The following is a 15,633-nucleotide window of genomic DNA, read 5'->3' on the forward strand; positions in this document are numbered from 1 at the left end:
CCCATATTCACACAGCTTTGGTTCCAGATACTGTCTATGCCTCCATTCTCCTTTCTAAAGTGAATGACTGTCTTCCATGGCATGAAATAGAGCTCCACTTTGCCCAAAATATGAAGTGAACCCTGCTGATAAAAGTCTTGTATAAGTATTAAAACTTCCCATATTCCCTAAATTTTCTGTAGTAAGCTTCACTCCTTTAGCTATCAACACAAATTTTCTGAGTAGGTCTTTTGAACCATTTGCATGACACAGTGATGATAAACTGCTTGAAAAATTTTTTTATTAATCATTCCTGTTGTTTACATCTCAAATGATATCCTCTACCCTGGTTATCCCTCCATAACTTCCTGCCTATCCCATTTACCCTCTCCACCCTCCCCTTTGCCTCTATAAGGGTGCTCCCCCAGCCATCCACCCACTCCCACCCTACCGCTCAAGCATTCCTCTATGATGGAGTATCAAACCTCCACAGGACCAAGGGAATCCCCTCCCACTAATGTCAGACAAGGCCATCCTCTGCTACATATGCATCTGGAACCAGGGATCCTTCACTGCATATTCACTCCTTGGTTGGTGGTCTAGTCCCTGTGAGCACTGGGTAGTCTGGCCAGGTCACATTGTTTTTCCTGTGGTCTTGCAATACCCCTCTGCTCCTCCAGTCCTTCTGCCACCTTCCCCACCAGGGTCCCTGAGCTAAGTCTGATGGTTGACTTCGAGTATCTGCATCTGCATTGGTCAGGTGCTGGTAGAATCTCCAAGGGAACAGCCCCACCAGGTTCCTGTTAGCAAGCACATCTTGGCAACAGCAACAGTATTGGGGTTTGGTGTCTGTAGACAGAATGGATCCCCAAGTGGGGTCGTTTCTGGATGGCCCTTCTTTCAGTCTCTGCTCAATTTTTTTGTCCCTGTCTTTCTTTTGGACAGAAACATTTCTGGCTTAAAAAATATGAGATGGGTGGGTGGCCCCACCGCTCAACTGGAGGCCATGCCTATCTACTGGAGGTGGTCTCTACAGGTTCTATCTCTCCTTTGCTGTGCATTTCAGCTGAAGTCATCTTGTAAATTTTTTAATTATTTGTTTATTTTTTCCTTTTGTTTCTTTTATTGGATATTTTCTTTATATTTCAAATGTTATCTTTTTTCCATGTCTCCCCTCTGGAACCTCCTATCCAAGCCACCCTCCCCCTGCCTCTATGAGGGTACTCACCTACCCACCAACCCACTCTGGCATTTCCCTGCACTGGAGCATAGAACCCCTGAGGCCCAAGGGCCGATCCTCCCACTGATGTCCAACAAGGCCATCCTCTGCCACATATGCAGCCAGAGCCATAGGTCCCTCCATGTATACTCTTTGGTTGGTGGTCCAGTCCTCAGGACCTCCAAGGAATCTGGCTAGTTGACACTCTTGCTCCCTCTATTGGGCTGCAAACCCCCTCAGGTCCTTCAGTCCCTTCTCTGACTCCTCCATCTGGAACTCCTGCAGTCCAATAGTTGGCTGCAAGCATCCACCTCTGTATTTGTCAGGCTCTGGCAGAGCCTCTTAGGAGACAGCTATATCAGACTCCCATCAGCAAGCATTTCCCAGCATCCCCAATAGCTTCCAGATTTGGCAACTGTATACGGATGGATACCCAGGTGGGACAGTCTCTGGATGGCCTTTCCTTCTATCTCCATATTTCCTCCTGTGAGTATTTTGTTCCCCCCTTCTAAGAAGCACTGAAGCATCCACACTTTGGTTTTCCTTATTCTTGAGCTTCATATGGTCTGTGAATTGTATCTTGAGTATTCTGAACTTTTGGGCTAATACCCACTTATCAGTAAATACATACCATGTGTGTTCTTTTGTGACTGGGCTACCTCACTCAGAATATTTTCTAGTTCCATCCATTTGCCTGAAAATTTCATGAAGTCATTGTTTTTAATGGCTGAGTAGTACTCCATTGTGTAAATGTGTCACATTTTCTGTATCTGATATTCCTCTGTTGAAGGACATCTGGGTTCTTTCCAGCTTCTGGCTGTTATAAGTAAGGCTGCTATGAACATAGTGGAGCATGTGTCCTTATTACATCTTCTGGGTATACGCCCAGGAGTGGTATAGCTAGGTTCTCAGGTAGTACTATCTAAATTTTTCTGAGGAACCACCAAACTGATTTCCAGAGTGATTGTAGCAGTTTTCAATCCCACCAGCAATGGAGGAGTGTTCCTCTTTCTCCATGTTGTCACCAGTATCTGTTGTCACCTGAGTTTTTGATCTTAGCCATTCTGACTGGTGTGAGGTTTTTTTTGTTTTGGTTTTTGGTTTTTTTGTTTGTTTGTTTTTTTGTTTGTTTTGGTTTTTTTTGAATCTCAGGGTTGTTTTGATTTGCATTTCCCTGATGACAAAGGATGTTGAACATTTTTTCAGGTACATCTTGGCCATTGGCCTCTCCCTGCCTCTATGAGGGTACTCACCTACCCACCAACCCACTCTGGCATTTCCCTGCACTGGAGCATAGAACACCCTGAGGCCCAAGGGCCAGTCCTCCCACTGATGTCCAACAAGGCCATCCTCTGCCACATATGCAGCCAGAGCCATAAGTCCCTTTATAGTTTCCTCCCAGTTGAGAATTCTGTTTAGCTATGTTCTCCATTTTTAAAATAGGGTTATTTGGTTCTCTGGAGTCTAACTTCTTGAGTTCTTTGTATATATTTGATATTAGCCCTCTAGTGGATGTAGGATCAGTAAAGATCTTTCCAAATCTGTTGGTTGCCATTTTGTCCTATTGACAGTGCCCTTTGTCTTACAGAAGCTTTGCAATTTTATGAGGTTCCATTTGTCAATTCTTGATCGTAGTGCATAAGCAAATTTCCGTTCAGCAAATTTTCCCTGGTGCCCATGTGTTTGAGGTTCTTCTCCACTTTCTCTTTTATTAGTTTCAGTGTATTTGGTTTCATGTGGAGGTCCTTGATCCACTTGGACTTGAGCTTTGTACAAAGAGATAAGAGTGGATCAATTTGCATTCTTCTACATGTTGACCACCAGTTGAACTAGCATCATTTGTTCAAAATGTTGTCTTTTTTCCACTGTATGGATTTAGTTCCTTTGTTAAAGATAAAGTGACTATAGGTATGTGGGTTCATTTCTAGATCTTCAATTCTATTCCATTGATCTACCTGCCTGTCACTGTATCAATACCATGCCATTTTTATCACTATTGCTCTGTAGTACAGCTTGAGGTCAGGGGTGGTGATTCCCCCAGAAGTTCTTTTATTGTTGAGAATAGTTTTTGCCACCCTGATTTTTTGTTATTCCAAATGAATTTGCAAAATTGCTCTTTCTATCTCTATGATGAATTGAGTTGGAATTTCGATGAGGATTGCATTGAATCTGTAGATAGCTTTTGATAAGATGTCCATTTTCACTTTTTTAATCCTACCAATCCATGAGCATGGGAGATCTTTCTATCTTCGGAGGTCTTCAATTTCTTTCTTCAGAGACTTGAAGTTCTTGACATACAGGTCTTTCATTTGTTTGGTTAGATGTAAAATATCACACCAAGATATTTTTTATTGTCTGTGACTATTGCAAAGCATGTCGTTTCCTAATTTCTTTCTTAGCTCGTTTTTTTTCTTTGACTAGAGGAAGGCTACTGATTTGTTTGAGTTAATTTTATATCCAGCCACTTTGGTGAAGTTGATTATCAGCTGTAGGAGTTCTCTGGTGGAACTTTTGGGGTCACTTAAGTATACTATCCTATCATCTGCAAATAGTGACATTTTCCTTCCAATTTGTATCCCTTTGAACTTCTTTTGTTGTTTAACTGCTCTAGCTACAAATTCAAATACTATATTGAATAGATAGGAGAGAGTGGGAAACCTTGTCTACTCCCTGATTTTATTTCAATCTTCTTTTATCTGTTGAGGCCTATTTTGTGACTGATTATATGGTCAAATTTGGAGAATGTACTATGAGGTGCTGAGAAGAAGGTATATTCTTTTGTTTTAGGATGAAATGTTCTATAGATATCTTTTAAATCCACATGGTCCATAACTTCTGTTAGCTTTACTGTGTCCCTGTTTAGTTTCTATTTTCATTGATGAGAGTGGGATGTTGATGTCTCCCACTATTATTGTGTGCAGTGCAATGTGTGCTTTGAGCTTCAGTAAAGTTTCTTTATGAATGTTGGTGCCCTTGAATTTTGAGCATAGATGTTCAGAATTGATAGATTTTTCCTTTGATGTGTATGAAGTGTCCTTCTTTATATTTTTTAATAACTTTTGGTAGAATGTTGATTTTATTCAATATATAATGGCTTCTTCAGCTTGTTTCCTGGGACCATTTGCTTGGAAAATTGTTTTCCAGCCTTTATTCTGAGGTAGTGTCTGTCCTTAACACTGAGGTGAGTTTCCTGTATGCAGCAAAATGCTGTGTCCCATTTACCTATCTAGTTTGTTAATCTATGTCTTTTTTTACTGGGGAATTGAGTCAATTAAGAGATGTTAAGGAAAAGTGATTGTTACTTCCTGTTAATTTTGTTGTTATACGTGGAATTATGTTTATGTGGCTATCTTCTTTTGAGTTTGTTGAAAGATTAATTCATTGCTTTTTCTAGGGTGTAATTTCCCTCTTTGTGATGGAGTTTTCAATCTATTATCCTTTGTAGGGCTGGATTTATGAAAAGATATTTAATAAATTTGGTTTTGTCATGGAACATCTTGGCTTCTTCATCTATAGTAATTAAGAGTTTTGCTGGGCATTATAGCCTGAGCTGGCATTTGTGTTCTCTTATGTCTGTATGATGTCTGTCCAGGATCTTTTGCTTTCATAGTCTCTGCTGAGAAGTCTGGTGTAATTCTGATAGGTTTGATGTAATTTTGATAGGACTGCCTTTATATGTTACTTGACCTTTTTCCCTTACTGCTTTTAATATTCTTTGTTTTGTGCATTTGGTGTTTTATTATGTGACAGGAGAAATTTCTTTTCTGGTCCATTCTATTTGGAGTTCTGTAGCCTTTTTGTGTATTTATGGGCATCTCTTTAGGTTAGAGAAGTTTTCTTCTATAATTTTTGTGAATATATGCTGGCCGTTTAATTTGAGAATCTTCACTCTCTTCTATACCTAATATCCTTAAGTTTGGTCTTCTCATTGTGTCCTGGATTTCCTGCGTGTTTTGTGTTAGGAGAATTTTGCATTTTGCATTTTCTTTGACTGTTGTGTCAATGTTTTCTGTGGTATCTTCTGCACCTGAGACACTTCTGTCTCTTGTATTCTGTTGGTGATGCTTGTGTCTATGAATCCTGATCCCTTTCCTAGGTTTTCTATCTCCAGGGTTGTCTCCCTTTGTGATTTATTTATTGTTTCTATTTCCATTTTTATATACTGGATGGTTTTGTTCAATTCCTTCACCTGTTTGGTTGTGATTTTCTGTAATTATTTAAGAGATTTTTTGTGTTTCCTCTTTAAGGACTACTACCTGTTTACCTGTGTTCTCCTGTGTTTCTTTAAGGGAGTTATTTATGCCCCTCTTAAAGTCCTCTATCATCATCATCCTGAAATGAGATTTTAAATCAGAACCTTGCTTTTCTGATGTGTTGGGATATCCAGGGTTCACTGTGGTGGGAGTACTTGGTTCTGATGATAAGTAGCATTGGTTTTTGTTGCTCATGTTCTTGCCCTTGCCTCTTGCCATTTGATTATCTCTGGTGTTACCTGGTCTTGCTGTCTCTGACTGTGGCTTGTTCCTCCTGCAATACTGTGTGTCAGTATTCCTGGGAGAACAGTTTTTTTCTGGTAGGAATTTGGATATGGAGAGCTATGGCACAAGGTCAGCTCTGGGGTGCAGACTGAATCTGGAAGGATCCTGTTCCTGGATCTTCCTTGGTTCCTGTGTCCTGATGACTCTGGGCTGGTCCCTCTTGGGCCAGGAATTTGAGCAGAAGTGGTGGTCTTACCTGTGCTCACAGGTGTGCCAGAAGTCCTGGGAAACCAGCTCTCTCCGGGCAGTTTTGGGGTATGGAGAGGTGTGGTACAGGATCAGATCAAGGCACAAAAGGAAACTGGAAGTCATCTAGAAAATTTATCAGACCAATGATTGTAACACATTTCTTAGGAAATATAAATAACTGACACTCTATGAAAAATGTTCCAGGTGTAAACTATTTTTTGAATCTTTGAACATATCATTTTGATGTTGTACATCTATATCTATCTATCTATCTATCTATCTATCTATCTATCTATCTATCTATCCATCCATCTATCAATCAGTATGTCTTGGCCAGGAAATGAAAATAGCAGTCATTGAAAAGAAAACATATTTGTCAAGAACCAACTAGAAGCAAGATATTTAGCTTTATGTTATTGTGTTTTTATGGAAAAACATTTTAAATACTTCAAAGAGAAAATTATGGGGCTGAAATTAAAATCTATATTTCTAGTAGTACAGGCTTCTCAAACTTGCTCTGTAGCATCTAATAACCTTGAACTGATCCTCCTGTTCCCATTTTCCAAGTGCTGATACCAGAACAGGAAAGTCATTGTGCTTAATGGTAAGAAATAATACTTTTTGTGTAGAAGCTGGGTGGGTATTGAATACATATACAGCTGTCTTTACATGTTTGCTTTTCCAATTCTTATATTACAATGCAGATTAACAAGTTGTTAAGGCCAATGGCTGTAACTATTAATTCATATCTACTTCAACAGTAGCTTAGTTTTAACACATTAGTGTGTTTTTCATTTTGAGGGGTTAGCTAGTGCGTAAGTTCATGCTCACATTGCAATTATGATGATTATATATGTAGATCCCTCAAACGCACTTATAATTCAGTTCACATTCCCCAGTTGTCTCCTTTCCAGGGATGCTTTGTCAGAGAATACATAGTAGGAAGCACTCTGCTAGCCTGAGGATCTGCTGTGACAACAGCAGGACCACTCAAGTCATATTCTATGGATGCTTTTCTCTAAACCCTCACAGTGAAGAAAACTGAGGAAGCATATTTTAAATCACCATTAGTTACTTGAAAGATGCCGCAGAAGAGAAGAGCATGTGTCACCCTCTTTAGATTGTTAAACCTCCTGTTTGTCTGCACCCAGGTTTGCAGAAGAAGTGACTGCCAAGTGGCTTTGTCTCTTTGAAGGAAGTGGGATCCCATATGGCCCAATCAACAGTCTAAAGGATGTGTTTTCAGAAGCCCAGGTTCGTACTTTTGAATTTTCTAGTTGCTTTTTTTTTTTAATCCTTATTGACTTACATAAAGGAGCAATAACTATTGATCTTAGGCCTAAGTCACATGACACAGTATTTTACTATTTGATTAAAATTGTTTGTGTTTCTAACATAGAAAGAATCATAGAAACAACTAGCTGTCTACAGTCATACTTACAAGTCTGCAAAATCAAGCATACTTAAAATACATAAAATTTTCAGAATCATGGGCCTTTTATTTCCTGATAAAGAGAAATATAGACAGGGGCCAGGACTCAATGACCACAATTGATAGAAATAAATATGATAAGTTTCACAGTTGCATTCTCTAAATCATATTAAATATCCTCTATGATCATATTAAAGCAAGTCATATCTAGTTCTATAAGGTTCAGGCCTTTATGTTTGGTTAATAGTGCTATTTACAAAGAAAAAAATATAGGCTGTGTACTGAGCAAGAAGAGGCACCTGAAAATTTTCTTCTAAAATATTCTTCAAATTTAGATGCTCTCCACACTATTTTTATGTCATACTTACTATAAGAAATAGAAACAACTTACTGTATCTTAGAGTCATGTAAATCTTCAAAATATAATGGAACTTTATTTTTTCTGTAAAGATTTTATTATGGCTCAGGTATCTTGACAGTTTCTAACACTTACAAAATTATATAGTATCTTTTCTTGAGTTATTTATCCATATATAGTAGAAGTTTTAAATTTAAATGAATTATTGCAAGTAACATACCTTTCTAAAGGAGAAAAATGTTGGAAAATCAACCTCTTTAACACCGGTGCCTTTATTTAATATAAATGTTCACTTAAAAGCAAATGTGAATGCACTTAGTTTAGAACCTATAGTTATTACTAGAGAAAAGCAAACAAATTTAAGAATTTTTTGTGTTTTATTTTCATATCAAGACAATAATCTATTTTATAATAAAATAATAGGGAGTATAGGTTTTATATTAAGTGGGTATGGTGTGTCTTGTGTGAGTAATCAGGAAGGGACCCCTGCTGACTCCTGGAAAGAGGTGAGCATGTGCACATCTGTCTGTAATGCATGATGGTGGTTTGCTCACTTGATGCCTTCACCTGTCACTTTATGGAGGTGTTGTGAGCTGTATAGGACTTCCAGTTTATGTCAACTTAGTGTATATTTTCCTAGAGAGTTTATTCATCAACAGTTTTGTTATTCAGTGAATATCTTATCAGGAACAATGTTGCCAAAGCAAAAGTAAATTTCTGCAACACAAGTTTACAATATTTTCTAGTTTTAGGTTTTGCTTTATTTTTGTATTTTAAAATTTTACCCACTACTGTACAGTAGGTCAAGTGATGGTCTTAGAAGTGAATATTAGTTCATTCATATTTTCATTACTAATTGAACCTTGTAGTCTTAACAAGTGAAATTTGTTACTTTAATGAATGAAATATAATAATTTTCATTGCAAAGTAATTGTTATGGAATGCAAACGCTTTTTGTTTGTTTTCAGTCTATGGCACTATTTAGTCATTATACTATTTATCAATGAGGAAGAATGATATTATTTGTTAGATATCATCGTCTCATATCACCTACAAAGACTTTACAATCAGCTCTCTTACCCAGCAAAAGTGGAGTCTACTTGTAATTCTATCATCATAAATATTTAATTATACTCCGATTGCTATTGATAAATGAAGTGTAAAAAAAATCTTCCTTATTCACAGTCAAATCTTTCTTTGGAATTTAAGTATGAAATGTATTTGTGCAACTTCTGTGGACTTTTGTAAACAATAGGAAGCAATGTATTGTAAACATTACAGAAATAATCAAAGATGACTATGAAATTTTCAAGTGTTCTTGTTTGTTCTATCCAAGAGTTGGACTGCCTTCTTTTCCTTGTACTTGAAGTATTTGTCCTGTCCAAATTTTGAATTTGTAAAATCTTATATAATGTGGGGGAAATCAGAGTTAAAAAATGTATGAAATACTTTTAAAAACTACATTAATGTGTGACATGTAAAATTGTCCAATCAATCACTCTGTTGGCTCATTCATGAAATCCTAGCACTCTGGAGGTTGAGTCAGGCAGAATGTCATGAGTTCAAGGCCTCTTTGGGCTACATAGCAAGTTTCAGTACTGCTACGGCATCTTAAAAGCCAAAGATATAAAAATATAAACTACCATTTAAAAGAGTTTGTCACTTATCCAGTTGCCTTATTGTATTTACTAGGTACCAAATGCTAGAGATTTAGTATAAATTTAGTATTCTCTGTATTTCTAAAAAAATAAATTAAAATTGAATGAAATAGCAGGTATGTAATAATATTTGTAGATTCATGAATCATTAATTTAAAATTTGGTTAACTTTGGGGAGTACAGGTTTTCTAAGTTTAAAGTGGTTCCTTTTTGCCTCTGAAAATGGACTGACCAACCTTATTTTTAGGATTAGAAGAATTGATTTTGATGATTTAAGGGACTGTGTGTAAAATAGTGGGCAAGTGTCAGAATTGCTACATTTATTACACATTTATCAGCATTCTAAAGTAAACATTTTTCTACATGTCAAATGTTAAAATAGAGTTTTATTGCTCTGTTATACAGTGTTATTGCAGCATCAGATGAGATGTTACCAGAGAGTAGGAGTACAGGGAAGGCTAGATAGTAACTCAGTGCACTAGCAGCTTTTATTATAATGGTGCCTCTGGTGGTTTGAATGAAAATGGCCCCTATATGGTCATTTGCTTTGAAGCTTGTTCCCAGTTGGTGGAACTGTTGGGGAAGGATTTTGGGTGTGGCCTTATTGGAGCAGGTCTCTTGGTGAGAGTTGGCCTTGAGATTTGAAAAGACTCACACCATTATCAGCTAGGTCTCTCTGCCTCAAGCTTATAGGTCAAGATGTAAGCTCTTCGCTACTGCTCAGAGCTATGGCTGCCTGCCTGCTGCCATGCTCCCCATTCTCTGAAACTATGAGCCCCAAATAAACTACTCTACAAGTTGCGTTGGTCACGGTGCCTTACCACAGCACCTGAAAAATATTTAAGACATGTTAATGTAATTATTTAAAATGGTGGCATTCAATTTCTTAATCAGCTGCCATGCTCCTGACTAGCCTAGGCCTGCGGCCAGGAGCAGCTGCAGCCATACTGCCACTGCTCAGCTCGGGCCATCGGCTCAGGTAGTGAGAGACACCAGCCCTGCTACCCACGAGATGCCAGCGTGGGTGATAGCTCTGGCAATCTTCCACACTGTCTCCACAGGCTGGGCATTGCCCAGACCATCCAGCCTGCCATGCAGACCCGGTAGGAAAATGAGACTCTAATGCTTAAATATTAATCAAATGCTTTATATGTTTGGTAATGTTCAATAACAATATGCCCATACAATTAGAGTTGTTTCCCAATTAGCTAACTTAAATATAAGTTGTTACCCGAGACTGTTCTTACCTGCGTGGCTGTTCACCCTCCTACATCTCTGCCCTCTCTAGCTCCTCCTCTTCCTTTTCCTCTTCTTCTCCTTACTCCTCCCACTTTAGCTCCTCCTACAAAGACAGTGCTCTTTAGGTTTTATTGTTTCAGATACATCTGCTTTACCTATGCTTATGAGCAGAGTCACCTCCATTCTAGCCATGAAGTTAATTCTCTAAAGTCATACTCTTGCTACCTTTTTATAAAAATGTGTTCACAAATTCTTTGCCAAAAGTGTGTGGCCCTCCCTCATTTCTGATTGACAGTCCTCTAGTTTTTAATTTTCCATAGAAAGTATTTTTTGAAGTATGATTTTTGTTTGAAGTACCTTCCTATTTTTTTCCTCTTATGAATTAGAGAGTTTCTTGGCCCTGGGTCTAAAAAACTGGCCACTTTCTTTCAGATGTGGGAATGGCCACTGGTTCTGTGGCCCTATGCCCCATGTGTGCTGTGCCAGCACAGCTGCTTGCTTAATTAGAAATCACTTTGGGCGAAGTACAAGGCCTGGAACAAGGCACAGGAAGGAAGTCCCTGATGAGGTGAAAAGGGGTATGTCCAACTATGGAGGTGGGAAAGGGGGACTGAAAATTCAAAGAATAAAAGAGAATTTTGCGTGCCATTTACCTACCACCTGTGGTTGGAAAGACTTGGTAGAAAATTAAAATTTACTTGATGGCTTTATTATTTTCCTTTAAAAAAGAAAATTTGAATTTTCATCTCAACTGAAAGGCAACATATTATATGCTGTTTATTAGCTAGATAGAAGATTTCCTACCTTTTACTCCTCTGATTAAATGATCTGATCTTTGAATGATTCAAGTGACCCCGTGAATATCTGCTGTTAATGACAAATACCAGAGGGGTTTTGCCTGAATGTACCAATAGTTCTGAGATGTTTTGATGCAAAAGTCTTGAAGTGATAGTTTTATTGTTTTCCTCTCCCAATGACAAATTATCAAAGGGAAGCACAACACATTATAGAATGTAATATAGATTATCTACATGTAGATTTTAATAGTTAGCTTCTTTCCCAAGTGCTTTCTTAAAATATCTTTTTTATTAATCAGGCCAAGATTGTGCAGTACATTAAAGGAATTCGTAAAACGTTTTAACAGCTTACTAGATGACCTCAGCATGGTCCTATGAATATGCCCTTGGGAACATGTGCATGAGATACACTGTGGTTTGAGGGTTTCCAACTCAAGTAAACTTAAAAGAAAATGAACTTTTAATAGAAACTATTCAAGTTCCTGCAAAACTAGGTATGGATCCTACCACGGAGAGCATTAAAAAGCACTATTACCTACACTGAGCATCAAGGAGCACTCCAGGCTGCCCTAGGACTTCCCTGAAGACTGTATTTGGTCATTCTTGAATATCATCATCTTATTCTCAACTGTGAATGATTAGAGCACCCATGTTTCATGTTTTTCTTTGTCCTTGATGTTATGACCTGAGGGAGGGGAAGAAGGGCAAAGGGTGTCACAAATTGGTGTTATTTACCATAATTTTCCATTTGTACCACACAAGTTGAATATGTCAGGTGTAAGACATCACCAGGAAGCATCACTTCTGAGAAATATTGTGAGGGAAACATCAGAATTATTGAAATATCACAGCTGGCCCTGATTTTAACTGGAGCCAAACACCTGCAACTCTAACAGGAACCAAAACAAAACCCCACCCTATGGCAGCACTCCATCTCTTAACAGCCGTCTCTAACTCTGCGTCCCATCAAAATTAGTTTTAACATTTCCTACAGGAATCTTATTCTTGTCCCCAAAGTCCATTACAACTCCTTTTGTAAATAGTTCATATGGGACAAATGCATCATAGAAACAAAGTGAAGTATTGAAATACTTGATGGCTGAAAACTGTTGTTTTCATCCCGTCATTTGTGAAAGTCTGTGAAGTTAGTGGTTTTATTAGTCTTGATGCTAGCTTATATTCTCTGAGTGATTTTGTTTTAGCACAATTTGGCAACATTTCTGAGCATCTGGGGAAAAAGGCCTTTGATATTCATATAGTAAGCATCAGAAGAACTGCAAAATCCATGAATAATTTTGCAGACAGACAGACAGACAGACACACACACACACACATACACACTCACTCACTCACAACTGATACTGCCTATCTTTGAATGATGTAATTCTTTAGTGGAGCTACTGGGGCTTCTGAAAGTTATATAGGGCTTGTATCCTTGTCTAATACTGTAGGGAAATGCATGGCCTCTATCTATAAACTGTAATTTTTATAACAAGAAAACTGTTGATGAAGTTCTGAGTAAAATAGTTTGTCTGCAAATAATTCCTAACAGACAAGAGTGATAAGAAAAATAAAATTTGCATGTATTATTCATTTTATGATTTATAAGTATTTTGTATGTTATTGGATTTATGGTATCTAGGCACAATATGTCCAACTTCTGAAGAAATGATGCATTTTAAATTTAGGCAAATAACAAAAATTAGGATTTGTTTTTTATTAATATATTGAGTGTAAGACAGTAACATCCAATTGTATTATTTTTTTGAGTAGAAGAATCTCAAGATAATATTTTTATGTTACAATTTGAGAAAAGTAAAATGTTAGAATAATATTATTTTTACAGCAAAGAAGTTTGGATACATTCTAAAGAGACATTAACTTGTTTGACCCATCATACTGATTTGTGGCCATGTAGCCCACTGGAGTGCCTTGGATGGCATGTAACTGATCTCTTAAATAAGTCTAAAAGACATGCTTTAGGCCTACAGGAAACCACAGAGACTCATCATTCATCTAGGCAAATAGGATTGGGTGCCTTGTTGTATGTATGGTCCCCTGTTAGGTATCTGGTAAGAGTAAGGGAGAGTGGAGGACAACAAATAAAGAGGATAAAGTGTCAAGCAGGAGGTTGCAGATTGCTTCATTTATAAAGTGTTCTGTGCCACAGAAACATTACAATTAAATGTTGAGTATTTGAATAACCAGAGATGATGCCCAGAAGCCACTGTGAGATTTCCAATTTAGTGATTTATCAGAAGTTAAAAATATAACAAAGAGGTACAAAATGTCTCCATCATGAAATTTGCCAAAGAATTCTACACCTCTTTAAATGCTTCTTGTACTTAGTTAATCACATTGTCGTTGATGTTTTCCTTCAGTGATTAGGAAGAGGACAATGTAGGGCTCCAGCCTTTACTATTTAGTGAATTTGACATATCTGAGGACCTGGCAGTTTTCTAAGTGTCTTGTAAAGTGACTTTTCTCTGTTTGTCTTTGATGCTGTGTCTCTTCCTGGTGAGTCTGCACAGCATGCATCTAATTTCTGAGCTCCAAATATAAAACCTACATTTTGTGAGTATTCTCATACTATTTCAGAGTAGATTTTCATTCACTGCATTATCATTGACTTTTGCAGATCTTTATCTTCCCATCCAGAGACACATGCTGAAAATCAGGAAAGATTAATTAGCATTTTCTGGGGATATTTTGGGACCCAGAATGAATTCTAACAGAGCACGCTAGTAGGAATAAAGAACACTGGAGTATTCTTGATGTGGTATTTAAGTATTCATAGTCTTTGGATCCTGTTGTGCATTTTGTCCTTGCAGGGATGAGAAGCCATTCTCACTTTAAGTGCCTAGAAGCCACAAGTGGCTGACTGTAATGTGGATGACATCTATCTTGATGATTGAAGAATTATCTAGGAATTATTCCCAGCTTTGCATGGTTTAGAGATTGTAATTATTTTCATTTTCATTAGTAACTCCCAACTCAATTAAAATTTTAAGTCTTAAATACTTTCTTCTGTGAAAGCTCTATTTAATAACAATGTATCTGTATTTCCTCACTTCTTTTTGAGTTTTTATTTTCATGTGAACTTCAACTCTTTTATAGTTCAAAGTGTAAAGCTTTTGCTTAAATGATTTCTGTTGCAACATGAGTAGATAATAAATGATCAACTCTGTCTTCTGATACATTGTTAGATTTGGGGCCTTCCTTCCTGATGTCTGCTTTGAGGGAGAGGAAAAGTAAAATGGAAAGCTCGTATAGGAAGCTGTAACACTTACTTGAAAGCCAGAAGAGAGTTTGCAAAGAATGTAAAGGCATGGTCATTCATAGCTGAGGAGACAATATTCCAAGATTAGTTATAACTCTACTAGAATTGCAAAGAAAGCCTCAGTGGGATGTCTTTCAGCTTGCTTATAAAGTCATTTTTCTGGGCTATCTTGTCAAATATATGGACAAGAAGAGGAAACATTTGGCTGGTGAAATAGTTCATTAGGTAAAAGGTACAAATCTGATGACAAAATTAAGTCCCTGTGACCCATAAGGTAGAATTGACTCCCTCAGGTTTTTCTCTGATGTTTTCAACATGTGCAAGGGCTTTCACTTACCCATGTGTTCACTTATAACAAACAAGCAACTGTAATAAAATTAAGAGGAATAGCAAATATTATATAGGTCTAAAAGTTGTATGTAAACTATGCAAGCCACTAGAAGGACATGAGTATTAGTATACTATGCTGGGTAGTGTTATGTCAACTTGGCACAAGCTAAGGTCATCTGAGAGGAGGAAACCTCAAGAAAATGCCTCAGTAAGATTTGCCTATCGAGCTGTCCGTAGACCATTTTCTTAATTAGTGATTTATGGGGGATGGCCCAGTTCATTGTTGGTGGTACTATCCTTTGGGTGTTTGTCCTCCATTCTATAAGAAGATAGGCTGAACAAACCGTTATGAGCAAGACAATAAGCAGCACACCACCATTGCCTATGCCTCAGCTCCTGTCTCCAGGTTCCTGCCCAGTGTGAGTTCCTCACCTGAGTTCTTCAGTGTGGACTACAATGTACAAGTGTAACGCAAATAAACCTTTTCCTCCCCAAAATTTGCTTTCAGCATGCTATTTCAATGTTATAATACTGACAATAATGAAGGCATATATGCCTATATGTACATATGCATACATATATAAGTATATATATACCTATCTACATATGTACAT

General features: G+C 37.5%; 1 protein-coding gene across 1 annotated transcript in view; it reads left to right on the forward strand.

The window, feature by feature from the left end:
• The window catches only part of LOC114623159 (succinate--hydroxymethylglutarate CoA-transferase), a 638,590-nt gene that overhangs the window by 290,814 nt on the left and 332,143 nt on the right, over positions 1 to 15,633 (forward strand). Inside the window, exon 6 of the mRNA XM_028769852.1 lies at positions 7,077 to 7,179. Within this exon, the coding sequence (XP_028625685.1) occupies positions 7,077 to 7,179 (103 nt within the window). The remainder of the gene's footprint in view (positions 1 to 7,076; positions 7,180 to 15,633) is intronic.

This window comes from Grammomys surdaster, unplaced genomic scaffold, assembly GCF_004785775.1.
Source record: "Grammomys surdaster isolate TR1022 unplaced genomic scaffold, NIH_TR_1.0 194, whole genome shotgun sequence".
NCBI lineage: Eukaryota > Metazoa > Chordata > Mammalia > Rodentia > Muridae > Grammomys > Grammomys surdaster.